The sequence below is a fragment of the Podarcis cretensis genome (assembly GCF_951804945.1).
Source record: "Podarcis cretensis genome assembly, chromosome: 4".
NCBI lineage: Eukaryota > Metazoa > Chordata > Lepidosauria > Squamata > Lacertidae > Podarcis > Podarcis cretensis.
Window position 1 is genome coordinate 18,010,489 of NC_137173.1, and position 14,039 is coordinate 18,024,527.

At 44.5% G+C, this 14,039-nt stretch overlaps 1 protein-coding gene across 3 annotated transcripts in view; it reads right to left on the minus strand.

Annotated features, from left to right (window-relative positions):
- MTMR2 (myotubularin related protein 2) overlaps positions 1 to 14,039 on the minus strand; it is a 51,999-nt gene that overhangs the window by 4,227 nt on the left and 33,733 nt on the right. The window contains exons 11-16 of one of the 3 annotated variants that reach the window (XR_013838251.1): positions 12,054 to 12,260; positions 9,015 to 9,107; positions 8,391 to 8,504; positions 7,152 to 7,328; positions 4,957 to 5,229; positions 674 to 4,819 (exon numbers count right to left, since the gene is read on the minus strand). Coding sequence is in view for 1 of the 3 variants with exons in the window: in XM_079973774.1 (XP_079829900.1) it covers positions 5,068 to 5,229; positions 7,152 to 7,328; positions 8,391 to 8,504; positions 9,015 to 9,107; positions 12,054 to 12,260 (753 nt within the window). In the remaining 2 variants the exon portion in view is untranslated. Of the gene's footprint in view, positions 1 to 673; positions 5,230 to 7,151; positions 7,329 to 8,390; positions 8,505 to 9,014; positions 9,108 to 12,053; positions 12,261 to 14,039 lie in introns of those variants that run through there. The other 2 variants (XR_013838250.1, XM_079973774.1) reach the window with 2 other exon arrangements.

Genomic DNA, 14,039 nt, shown 5'->3' on the forward strand with positions numbered 1-14,039 from the left:
TTTAGCTGCCGCAGCAGGACCCACGGCTCAGGGGGTGTCATGCATCACCTGGGTCTCCCTGAGCCGTTTCTGCGTCATGGCAAAGGACTGCCTTTGCATGAACCAGAACAAAGCCACAGCAAATCGAAAGCAATCGAATATGCCCTTCCTTTTGTCAAGAGTTGTGTCCCAACCCCTTCTTGGCCCTTCAAGCCTTAAGCAAGCCAGTGGAATGCAAAATGTTAAACCAGGTGTGCCAACTTTGAGATATATTTGCAATTAAGTTGCTTCCACCTTACCTTAGTTTCCCCACCAATTGAGCTCAGATATGAAAAGTACCTTCCTTAAGCAAATTCCCACGTGTCCAGAACGAGTGACAGCTGTACTGTACAGTCATGTTAGTGGTGACATCAAATGGTCATTTGTCCTTGAGCGACTTGGAAACACCTGAACGTTGATTGCTCCCTTGGAAAGGAGGCTACAAGCAGCCCCACGGAAGACTGATGCATAAATAAATATAAGGCGCTATTTTAAAGCTAAAAAATAAAAATCTAAATCATACACCAGTCTTAAATGTGCAATTGCTGGTTAGTTCCTTGGGAGGGCTGGAACCCTGCAAATATGCTTGTTCTTGTACGTTCCAAGTTTGACCGTATAAACAGTTGAAACACTACCAAGAAACGGCAAGAGAACATTTTGGTACTTTGTTTATCATAGCTCTTTCCGTTTGAGACAATACATAGTCGATAATCATGTTAAAAATAGTAATACACAGGAAAGTCGCCACCCAGGGCAACCTAATACAGTCAAAGGGCCTGCAGAGTAGGTTTGGGTCTACACAAGAGTCGGAAACCCGTGGCCTCCAGCTACTGCTTGGCTACGGCTTCCATCACCCCCGACCAGCGGCTGTGCTGGCGGGGGCTGATGGGAACTGGAGTCCAGGAAGATTTGAACTGGCACAGGCCCCCTTGCCACCCTTGGTCCGAATAGAGAACAGAATGGTAGAACAGATTGTACCACTTCAGACTGCAGGTGAAGGAAATGGCATGTTTTTAAATGCTCTGTTGTATGGAAAAGCAACCAGAGTTTAAAAACAAAACCCTAGCACAGCAAGGGCTGAGCTAGGCCTATTCCCCCCATATTTTGCTAGTTTGTCATTCGTAGGGAGCTTTATACTGGGAAGAAAATTATCCCGTCCCCCACCTGCCCTGTGGTCTGAAGTGGGACAATCCGCTCTCATTCAGCTGCAGGTATGCACCAACCCTAGGCAAACTGCAGTGCCCTAAGTTGTCATAATCAACGTCCACCGTCCGTTCACAAATAAATAATTGCACCCTTTTGCTTCCAAATAACAGGCAAGTAACAAAAAGGAACAGGATTATGTTACATTGTAAAGTCAGAGCGATGCCATACACATTTGGGTTACAGGCAGGGTGTGCTTTTCAGCATGTAAACTGCACACTTGGGAACATTCAGTAAAAGCAGAGGCATGATGGCCAAGAAAGTCTAGAATGGGGACCTTGGGACCTCGAGATGTTGAGCTCCCAGTTCCCACCAGCCTTGCTTTTAGCAGTTCCAGGTTGGGCCTAGTCTCACAACATGGGGATTACATCAGTTTGCTCTACCATCCCTTCTCCCCCTTCTCCCGAGCCTTTTAAACCCAGGCAAATGCTTCCATCACTGATGAAGAAGACACTGCCAGAAATATAAATGTGGTGTCCCCTCCATAATTTCTGCCATATCCACCCTGGGAAAGGCAGAACGCTGGTTTAGAACATGAAATAACAACCAGCTAGTAAGAGGTACAGTGGAACCTTGGTTTACGAACTTAATCTGTTCCGGAAGTCCGTTCTTAAACCAAGACGCGCTTTCCCTAATGAGGCCTCCCGCTGCCAGTGCCCTTTCACCGTTCGGCTTCCGTTCTTAGACCAAGGTAAAGTTTGCAAACCAGGACACTACTTATGGTTTTGCCGAGTTCGTAAACCGAATAGTTCATAAACAGGGCTGTTCTTAAACCAAGGTACCACTGTACTTGGAAACACATCACAGTCTTGCTTGAACCTGAAGATGTGGACATGCCCAACTGCTGCTGTTGCTTAGGGGTGGGGAACCCATGGCTCCCCAAATATTGCTGGACTACAACGCCCACCATCTCCACCCATTGGCCATGCTGGCTGGGGAGGATGTGGGCTGTTACCTAATACCTGGGATCCAAGGTTGGTGAAACATGATTTATGGCAAAACAGGGGCATCAGCAAGGATGGGTGATGGAGCTGTTAGTCCAACATCAGAAAGACCGTGGGCTCCTCACCCTGGCACAACAGCAAGAGTTGGACACGCCGGGTTCTTCCAAGAGCATGGAGGATAAAAAAGCTAATTGGCTTGGCAGAGCTCACCTGTTTATAAGGCATTAGACAGGTGAGAGGAAAAGCAAGGAAACAAAATGGGCTCAAGATGGGTTGGGGGGTTTAGGCAGCAAGCACCCGCCCATCACAATGCAATCACTTGTTTTCTTGCGCACAGCACCATCGCTGGAGAGGCATATGGTGACCCTTTAGTGCTTTTAGCAGAATGTCCAGCATTATGCGCAGCCAAGGGGGAAGAGGGAACCGATGTGTACGCTGCACAGACCTGGGGGAGCTGCAATAGATCTCTGTGCAGGCCGAGAAAGGCACCCTGCATGCATACATGGAATTCTTAAGAGAGCAAGATCCCAACCCCCATCATCTTGGACCTTTGGCTGGGCCAGCTGGGGCTGAAGATCACAGCAGCTGGAGGACCACACATTCCCCATCCTTCTTTTAAAGGCCACGGTGACCAGAGTTGGGGAGTTCACACTGCCGTGGTGTCCCTAAGTGAAGCACTTACCTTTTGCCCCCACCCCCAAATTAGTAAAGGTGAGGCTCAGCTTCCATAGAGTTGAGTTTGGGGATTGGGGATGTTTTTGCTCCCTCTCAAAAACCTATTGCTCGGCTGAAGACACACCTTACCAAACCGGTACCAAGACATCGGCACAATAATGGCAAGCGGTGTCTCTCTCACACAGCAGAGAAACCACGCTGGCAATCTGTGGCTGCTTTGGTGCAGGAGGTGGGACTTCACAATCCTCTGCTCTGTCGTCCTGAAACGCCAGTGTTTGCACGCACACCACTGAACATGAGGCAGCTACAGCAGTACGACTGGGATGTGCCAGCGCACACACACACACACACACACACACACACACACAAATACACCAATCCCTTTTCAAGTCACTGGAACAATGCGGTAGAACCCAAGCAACAGAGACCACCATCAGAAAGCAACGTCACATCACCCACAGCCTAACACTTCACAATGCGATTCCCAGTACGTTTCCCCCGCAACCCAACCCATGCAGAAAGGAGACACCATTGACATAGTGTGTGTGTCAGTGTGTGGGTGCAATTCTTTCCCCAAAGTACATGATTTTTTCCCCCCTGATGTTAGGAAAGACAAAACATACTCCTGGCAAGCTTCATAGCTCCCCGTGTCCCCTTTGCCAATAGCAATAGAAACCAGAGGAGAACTGGAAGACTATGGGTCGTTGGCACCCCTTAGTTCAGGGATGGGGCACCCGTAGCCCCTCCTGGTGTCGTTGGACTCCCATCAGCCCCAGCTGGCATGGCCAGTCCTCAGACTATGAGAATTGTGGTCCAACAACATCTGAACGCCACAGGTTCCCCACCCCTGCCTTAGGACAGTGTTGATATTTGTGTCGTAGGGAATGATGATTTTCTTGCTGCTGCAACTTATGGGTTTGGAGAATGTCCCCCAACTTATGGGGCTGGAGAATGTCCCAAAAGGGGGGTGTAGGCGCAATATGGAAACGCTTTTCAACGGAACTTTCAAATAACATGACGTTTCTACTCCAATTAAGTAAGGCATTGCTTTAGCACTGGAACGTGGTTAACTATATTTAACAGCAAATTGCTAGCAAGTAGTACCCAGATATTAACGAATGTAAAGCTCTAAAGCCTCGTGACGATGCTCCCTTGTTTTGTTTTGTTTTAACCCAAATGATGAGAATTAAACTGTTTATAGCGAGCCATTCTTTGTTTTTCCAAATCTAGAGGGAGTTTAAATTTCAGGTGACAACCCCCAGCGGATAAATTTTGCTAGCTGTTGATGTTGCCTCTTGAAGCGGGGGCAAGCAAACTGTTGTTCATGGTCCACCCGTGGACTGCAGCTGCCTGCAGTGGTTTTTTTGTGGCTACAAAAATCCCTCAGCAAATATGGTGGCCGTGCAGGAGCAGAACCTGCCATACAAAGCTGGCACAGAAGCTGTGTTCGGCTTCATACCTATACAAAGATGGCACTCTGTGAGTCAGATGGATTGCTGTCACCTTTGCTTGGGGAATTGCTGTCGGCACAAGGCGGCTGCAAAGGCTGCAAAGCACTGCCTTAAGAACACGATGAGACTGGGATTTCCTCCCAAATAATGGGACAAGCTCCTTTGTCGACAGTGTCCGGAAACCAAATGAGCACAACTGCTTTTGCGTGCAGACCAAGATTTCCTAATTCTTCCCTTTTCTGGAATGTAGTTCTTTGTTGTTGCCATTTGCTTAGGTTCCTCTGAGTTTTTGGGAGCAGCTCATCAGATGGCGAGGGAGGGGACAGGATGATGCAAGCTACACTGTGGTCATACCACTGTTTGAAGTCTGCAGCTTCCAGTGTGAGAGCAATGTTCTCCGTTTCAAAGCAACACCACCGCTTTCACAACTTGAGCTCAATGAACAAGTGTCCCGGTTTCGTCCTGGGAGGCTGTGCCAGCAAGCTTCCTTGTAACTACGCCCCTGAGTAAGATAATTATATATGACGCCTTTAAACGACAATAAGCAGAACAAAAAAAGAAAGAAAAAAAGGCTTCCGCTTCCTGTAGTGTTACATCCTTAATAATAATAAACATTATAATAAACCCTGGTGCAGGGACGTAGAGTAATAAATAGTGTGTCTGACCTGCTTTCTAAGTTCGCAAAGTTTTCTCTTTTTGAAGTTTCCATTTCTGGATAAGCTGCCATTATCACGCAATTCTGGAGAGATGACAAATCGAAGAGTCTGCAAGCTGCGTCATACCACAGTCTGGACCGGGGTGGCACACTGGGCAGGAGAGCTGCCTCTCTCAGAGGAGGAAGTGGAACGGTTGGTGATCTCTCGCTGGAGCTCTTCCACCTTCTTCTGGAGCTCAGCTCGTTTGGCCAGGAGTTCCTTGTAGCGGTTATGCAGCGGCTCCTACAGCAAGACAGGAAGCATCACACTCACGTCTTGGGAGATGGAGGATAACCACAGAGAGAAGCTTCATTTGGACCAGAGATCAGCTATTTTTAGCCCCAAAGCTATTTTCAACGCCAGAACTAAGGCCCAGAACCCAGCGAAGTACATAGCTTGAAAATTTTAAACAACTGTATTTGGCTTTTTTAACGGAAATTTTTCTAATGTTTTTCTTTTAAATTTTGTTTCCCATTTTCTCTCTCTCCTTCCTTTTTTTTTTAAAAAAAACTTTCCCATCCCTTTATTATTTCTATCTTTCTGTATTTTTGCTTCTTCTTCTTTTACTTTGCTCTTGCTTTTATAAGCCAGTCTGGGTTAGCAAGGAGACTACACACAGATTGAGGTAGTGGATGGTTGGTAAACAACCCTGTGTGAGAGACTGGGAAAGGAAGACCTCGTAGGGTAAGAGACTGGGATAGGAAAGGAAAGTTCCCAGGTGAGAGAGCTGGGAGGGTCCAGCTCTATCTCTGTGGGATAAGAGTTTAGATCTACCTGGGAGAGAAGAATTTGTGTTTCTCTTTTTATGTTTTTCTTTTGGCTTAGTTCTGGTACGCAGGCTGAGACCCTACCTGCCTGCGGACTGCCTCGCCAGAGTGGTGCATGCTCTGGTTATCTCCCGCTTGGACTACTGCAATGCACTCTACGTGGGGCTACCTTTGAAGGTGACCCGGAAACTACAACTAATCCAGAACGCAGCAGCCAGACTGGTGACAGGGAGCGGCCGCCGAGACCACATAACACCGGTCTTGAAAGACCTACATTGGCTCCCAGTACGTTTCCGAGCACAATTCAAAGTGTTGGTGCTGACCTTTAAAGCCCTAAACGGCCTCAGTTCAGTATACCTGAAGGAGCGTCTCCACCCCCATCGTTCTACCCGGACACTGAGGTCCAGCACCGAGGGCCTTCTGGTGGTTCCCTCACTGCGAGAAGCCAAGTTACAGGGAACCAGGCAGAGGGCCTTCTCGGTAGTGGCGCCCTCCCTGTGGAATGCCCTCCCACCAGATGTCAAAGAGAACAACAACTACCAGACTTTTAGAAGACATCTGAAGGCAGCCCTGTTTAGGGATGCTTTTAATGTTTGATGTATCATAGTATTTTAATATTCTTTTGGAAGCCGCCCAGAGTGGCTGGGGAGGCCCAGCCAGATGGGTGGGGTATAAATAATAAATTATTATTATTATTATTATTATTATTATTATTATTATTATTATTATTATCATCATCATTATTATTTATTGCAATGCAGTATGAAAAGTCTCAATAAAACTTTCCAACACAAAGAAAAGAAGAAAAAAAAGATAACACAGTGAAGCAATAACATGTAAACCATGGTTTTTTAAAAAAAGCTAAAGGACCCTTGGACGGTTAAGTCCAGTCAATGGCAAATTGGGTACAGTGCTCATTTCACTTTCAGGCTGAGGGAGCCGGTGTTTGTCCACAGACAGCTTTCCTGGTCATATGGCCAGCATGACTAAACCGCTTCTAGAGCAACAGGACACCGTGATGGAAACCAGAGCGCATGGAAACGCCGTTTACTTTCCTGCCGGAGTGGTACCTATTTATCAACTTGCACTGGTGTGCTTTAGAACTGGTAGGTTGGCAGGAGCTGGGACAGAGCAACAGGAGCTTACCCCATCATGGGGATTTGAACTGCCAACCTTCTGACCGGCAAGCCCAAGAGGCTCAGTGGTTTAGACCACAGCACCACCCACCTGCGTCCCATAGTTAATCATGTCTGGCAAGGGCGCGAACCTTTGGATCAAGCAAGCTTCTTGTCCAGCGGCTCTCAGCCCAAGCATGCGCTCAGGCTCTGAGAAGCATGCAATGCAGAGAAACTTTTACCTCCCCAGTTTTCACCCCTTTCCTCCTCCTTGTCACCTTACCTGTGGCTTCATCCGTGGGTTCCACCTGATGTAGTAGCCTACCCAGAGTTCCAGGTGGCGCATGCTGGCTACGGGATACAAAACGTGGTTGGTGTAGCTGGCATAGAGAGGATTGGTGAAGTCTTCGAGCTGGCTGTTTATATAAGACCACAGCGAAACCGTCTTTTTGGGAAGGCCCTGAAAAACGGGAGGGAAGACAGATGCTTTACTGTATTTGTGGCACTTTAGGAGAATGCCTTAGCACAGTTCTGGGGAGTTTTAGCAACTTGCAGAATTAGGACTACTTCTTCCATTATCCTTGACCAGGAGTCGCTGGAGCGCACCATGTTGTCTACCGCCTGCTTTGTAGAAGAGGCGTGGATCTTCTATTTATTTCTTTTTCCCCTTAAGATTTTATTAAAGCCTTTAAACATGGATCCACATGTGGTGGAACTGTAAAAATATCAGTTTTGGGAAACGATTTATAATGAACTTAAGAAACTGTTTAAATGCTCTTTCCCTAGAAAGCCTGAAGCCTTCCTGCTAGGAATTATGGGTAATCAATCTCTCTTCACAGGGAGCTTTCAAAAAGGTTCAGGAAATTCTTTATGTATGCTACAATAGTTGCCACAATTCTAATCGCAAAAGATTGGGAGAAGCTACCCCATCCAAACCAGCCTGGCAAAATAAATTAAGAGAATACACTGAACTAGTGAGACTATCAGCAAGGTTTTTGAGACGTTACAGATGAACACCTACAGAGTTTATGTAAAAGAATATTGTCAAAATATCAATCCAGGTTTTGGCAGGTTTTGATTGAGTTTCTGTCTGTAATTATTCTGTGCGTTGATTATTTCTGTCATAAAGTTTTAAAACCAATAAAGCATTAATAAAAATAAACAAAAAAGATTTTATTAAAGCCTTTTCATGATACAATAATATAAAAGGAACCAATCTCAATAAAAACCAAAGCAGAGAAAGAAAGAGAAAAGAAAACGCAGAGTCCTCTCTCAAAAGGAGCTCTCAAATCTTGTCTCACCCAGAAAGTGGTAGACCCTCCCAGATCTCACCTGGGAGCATCCCTTTGCTCTCTCAGTCTCTCACCTTAGGAGGTCTTCCCTGCCTCTCACTTGGGGTCCTTCCATCCACCCTCATGTGTGTGTAACCCGTGGGCCCCAACGACGGTAGGTAGGAAAGCAAAATGTTTTAATTTTTTTTAAAGCAGCCCATGGGGTTTGGGGATGGTTGTAGCTTCTTTACCTCTTTGACTCTCTGCTGCTCGCTGTTACACAGAAACGTCCCAAACAAGCAGCTGTAGAGGTGGTCCAGGACGGTGATCAAGAAGCACTCGTTGAATTCAAAGGCGGTGGGAAACTTCAAAAGACAAGCGGTTGAGATTTTGTTTTCACTGGACACTTCCCCAACGGGACATGAAAACATTATTCCTGCCAAGTGTTTATACTCGAGAGAATATGGGGCTGGGGAGTATCGATGAGAGGAGAGGGGTAGGAGGGAAGGGAGAAATGGACCACCCCTCTTTTGACACCCAGTTAAGAATTTTATTTACAGGATTTATTGACCGGTTTCCACTGAGAGATCTCAAATCTATTTTATGTATTTACAAAAAAAACTATTTATACACCATTATTCTCTCTCTCTCATACATATATGGAGTGGTCATTATCACATCTTGTGGTAGTGAGTTCCACAAGTTAAATTACATATGCATACTTTGTGCTTTAAAAAGCAACAATCCCCAAACACCACCCTTGTACCTAAGTAATTTGAATCCTCTCCCAATAAAAGCCCCTTATTTTAAAAAACACAATAAAAATCCCAAGCTCTGTCCCAACAAAAGCCCCGTATGTACCCCTAGAAATCTACCTGTCTTGTCATCTGCCAGACACAGTCCACAAACTGGAGGAAAACAGGAGATCGGTCTGCATCTGCATGGTTCCTGTCTCCGTGACCGACTCTCTAAAACAAAACGAGAGGCCACAGGATGTGTATCTGAAAACCAGTATCGTTTATAGAAATAGGAGTCGTACAGCTTAAATCGGGCAAATCACCAGTGTGCAGAGTCTACTCTGACGATGACTTACCTGGATTAAGCCCTAAATGTGAGAGGGGAGCATAAACAGACCCAAAGGACACAAAGTGACATACAAATTCATTTGACAGGCATGGATGTACACTTTCCTACCATTTCTGTTCCATAACGTATTTTTATTCTCTCTATGTTATAATATATTCATGCTTTTAAATGTACCATACTTTTCTTTTTCCAATAATTTTTAATATTTTTTTTCCAAATATCTTAAACACAATTCAGCTTAACAATATTATTCTCCTTAAAATCTATATCTTATCCGAATTAACTTCCCTCCACCCCTCTTCTGGCTTCTCTACATTGCTCTTATTTAAGCGTGTTTACTATATATACATTCTATAAATGCCTATAATTCCTTAATAAATTTTTGTATTATACTTTAAACATACAATCCTTATTATATTACAGCATTATATCTTATGGTCTAACCAAATGTTTACAATAAACGTTCTGAGTTTTATTTCAGTCCTGTGAGTGTCTTTATTTACCGTATTTTTCCTTCTATAACACGCAGATTTTTTCTCCTAAAAAGGAAGGGGAAATGTCTGTGCATGTTATTGAGCGAATGTGTGGTCCCTGGAGCCAAATAGTGCAAGGGGAGGCAAAAAAAAGCAGGCAAAAATCAAACCGCGCGTCTCCTAGAAGGGAAACTTGAAAAGAGGAAGCGGCTGCTTTCCGGCATTCTGCCTCAGGGTCTTACTGCCCACCCACCTCTGTTTCCTTGCTGTGTTTGCTCAAACGGAACAAAGAGCAGGGAAAGCCCCTCCCCTCCAGGCAAGCAGAGGGGAAAGCTGAAAACATGCAGAAGGGAGAGAGAGAGAGAGAGAGACAGAGAGCGCGAGCTGGCTGGCTTGGGTGGGTAGGTGAGGGAAAACTTTTGCCTTCCTTTCCTCCCTACCCCTCTCCTGCATTCTTAGCCAGCTGCTTCTCTGCACACCCCTCTCCTGCTCCTTGTCCCTTCTGTGTTTTTCCTTCCCTCCCCACTTAAAATGTGGTTAAAAAGCATGGATCCACATGGATCCTCAGGATCTTTGCATTGGGTCAGCCCAAATTCACCATCAGATCACATAGCATGTCCATGGCTACAGCCTGCCCCCCAAAAATCACGCACCCACTGTTGCCTGGGGCTGCAATGGTGCAAAAATGTGGTTAAAAAGCATGGATCCACATGGATCCTAAGGATCTTTGCATTGGGTCAGCCCAAATACACCATCAGATCACATAGCATGTCCATGGCTACAGCCTGCCCCCCAAAAATCACGCACCCACTGTTGCCTGGGGCTGCAATGGTGCAAAAATGTGGTTAAAAAGCATGGATCCACATGGATCCTCAGGATCTTTGCATTGGGTCAGCCCAAATTCACCATCAGATCACATAGCATGTCCATGGCTACAGCCTGCCCCCCAAAAATCACGCACCCACTGTTGCCTGGGGCTGCAATGGTGCAAAAATGTGGTTAAAAAGCATGGATCCACATGGATCCTAAGGATCTTTGCATTGGGTCAGCCCAAATTCACCATCAGATCACATAGCATGTCCATGGCTACAGCCTGCCCCCCAAAAATCACGCACCCACTGTTGCCTGGGGCTGCAATGGTGCAAAAACGTGGTTAAAAAGCATGGATCTACATGGATCCTCAGGATCTTTGCATTGGGTCAGCCCAAATTCACCATCAGATCACATAACATGTCCATGGCTACAGCCTGCCCCCCAAAAACCACACACCCACTGTTGCCTGGGGCTGCAATGGTGCAAAAATGTGGTTACAAAGCATGGATCCACAGGGATTCTCAGGATTTTTGCATTGGGTCACTCCAAATTCACCATCAGATAACATGTCTGTGGCCACAGCATGAAGCACAAAAATGATACATCCACTGTTTCATTCAGAATGTTTTTTCCCTTGTTTTCCTCCTCTAAAAACGATGTGCGTGTTATGGTCAGGTGCGTGTTATAGAGCGAAAAATACGGTATATACAGTTTTCTCTAAGTATATTATAAATTTGGACCATTCTTTTTGGAATGTCTCATCGTTCTGCTGTCGGATTCTTCCAGTTAGCCTTGCTATATCCGCATACTCCAATACTTTCTGCTGCCTAAATGTACTGTACTTTTCCAGGTATCTGACAAGTTTTTTTTTATTCAAAAATCATGTTAAAAATTGGGGTTGTCTTACACATGGATAGTGTGTAGTGTCACACAACAAAAACTAACATAAAGATATCAAAAGTTTCAAAAGTAGGAGGTCCATGGCTTGGCTTTTGAAAAATAGGGGGTCTGAAGTATTTAGCTAATTGGGAACCACTGATTTAAGATATAGCAGAGAGGCATGTAATTTTAGGAGGTGAAACTTAATTTCTGCACTTTTCTTCAATGAGGGACCTTAAAAATATGTTTTTGGGTGTGAGGAATTCAAATCTGCTGCTATTATTTTGTGTTTGAACAACATTTAACTTGGCAAGTCTTTGTCTGACGAAGAAGCACATAAGCTTCTTTTGGGAAATGAAAGAATGTTAGTTTTATCTTTTGAAAGTGTCAGGTAATGTTAAATACTAATACTACTAATACTAGTGATATAAGTGCAAGTATTTGGCAATCATTTTTAATGATTTCCATGCAATTTTTACACACGTTCCATTTACCAAGCAAAACAAAATTATATTAATTCAACCAAAATATCTTTTGGATTCCCTGGTCATGTTACAACTTTTTAGCACCCCTCATTCCTGGAATGCGAAAGCTGAAAAATTCACACACACACGCCCTAAATTTCAGCAGTCAGTTTGGTAACTTCAGGGGTTGGCGACTCACCAGCTGGAATCTGTGCCCGAAACTCAGCCATTCCTTCTCCACCAGCACTTGAAAGCCCTGGATTGTCCGGTAGTAGCCATCTAGCATCAGCATGGCAAGTGAGGTGAGCTGGGCTGTTCGGTCCCAACCATCACTGCAATGCACGACCACGGAAGTCTTGCCCGACTCCACTTTGTCGGCAATACGAAGAGCACCGGCGAGAATCAACTGGGGAGAAAAGAGAATGGTCTGACATAAGACAACATAAAGCCTCCCCCCTCCCCACACATGACAATTATAACTGAGAATGGGAACAAAGTCTTGGGTTTTTGTCTGCATAGCCAGGTTACAGAGGTGAGGACTGAACGAGTGAGAAAGGATGTTCCACAAGGAGCGATCACACGTCTTTTTTTCTTCTTTTTTTACAATTTTGCAACCTGCACGTGTTAGAAACTCAGGTACATAAGCTAGGCGCCCAACAGCTCCTTAAACCAGGGTTACATTCGCCAAAGCAGAATGCCTGGTTCCATTTTTGGGGCCGGATAATACGTCTTTTGGGTTCCTGAAATTCATTCTGATTGTGAAGATGGAATAAAATGGATAGAATTCTGTAGGATGTGCTGCTAGTGTGTGAAAACGGTCAAGATCCAAGGACCCCCAGGCATGCACCTCCAGAGGTTGGAGACATCAGGCGCCATGCTGGTGCAGGGACATCTTCACTTGGTCGCAAGTGGACAATAGCAAGGTGCAAAACGCGCCTGGCGAATTTCGAATGCTGGATGTGTGCATTCATGCTAGAAAAATGCCACCTCTGCTGCTGATGGAAGTAGTGCTAAGCAAATCAGTCTCTTAAACTTAAGCCAAGAAAGAGTATTCTCTATAAGATTGAATATCAATATACGTATCAAGACTTTGAGATTAGACCGCTGAAGGGCCTCGGACGTAAGATCTCCGGGCTAATGTTTTTCTAAGTTGATGGGCTTATGGTGGGGACTGAAACCGGGAAGGGGGTATGGGTGGATTGGAAATGGGAAACTCAAAGGATATATAATATAATTTGTTTTGTTTTTGTTTTTGTTTTTGCTTTTTTGTCTTTTTTTATGAGAATCGGGAAATTCGTGGAAGGGAATTGTTTTCGGCCTTAGAGAAATGTTTTAAGAATAAATATTGATACATAGGTTTGAATGAGAGTTAAGATTGTATAAAGTAAAAGTGGTCAAAAAAATATTAATTAAACTGTTTAAATGAAAATAAGGTTGGAAGGATTTGCAGAAATAACGATTTGAACTAGAATACAAAAATGGGAGGTGTGAGGAGGTCATGGAAATAAGTTAAGGAGGAAAGTTCTGTAAAGGTTTAAACTGTTTCTTTTTGTTTTGTTTTTTCTAAGTGAGGGTATTTTCTTTTTTGATGTTGTTATATTTTTTGTCTTTTGTCTTTTGTATTTTTTTCTTCTTCTTTGTAATTCTTCAACTTTGAATAAATATTATAAAAAAAAGAGAGAGAGAGAGATTAGACCGCTGAAGAAGCCCGGAAAACTATCTTGGGAGTGTGCTACCCGCAAGCCCCAGTAAAAGGGCCCCATTGGGGGCGAACAGCAGCCTTTTGACTACTTGGACTGCCAGGGCAAAACAGGTGCAAAAAGCCAGCACCCTGTCATCTACAACTTCATTGTCTACAACTTTATTAACATCTATCTACAACTCTACTATTGTGAATATCACCAAAATTACCTTTTGTTGGTATCGTCATGAACTTATCTAAAAGACTTGAGTTAAGCATTTGAAAAATCTATTGAAACCAGACATTAGTTGATTTTAGGCTGGGTAGTTTGCAAGTCTTTGTGGCTTTGTTTAATGTTTTGTATTTTTCTCAGAAGGTTGATGAAGTATGTATAATTATAGTCCAACGCGTATGTGTGCATTCAGCAATATATAAAAGCACACAGAGGGCCCCGCTGGATCAGGCCAATGGCCCATCTGGCCCAGCTCTCTGTGTTCACAGTGG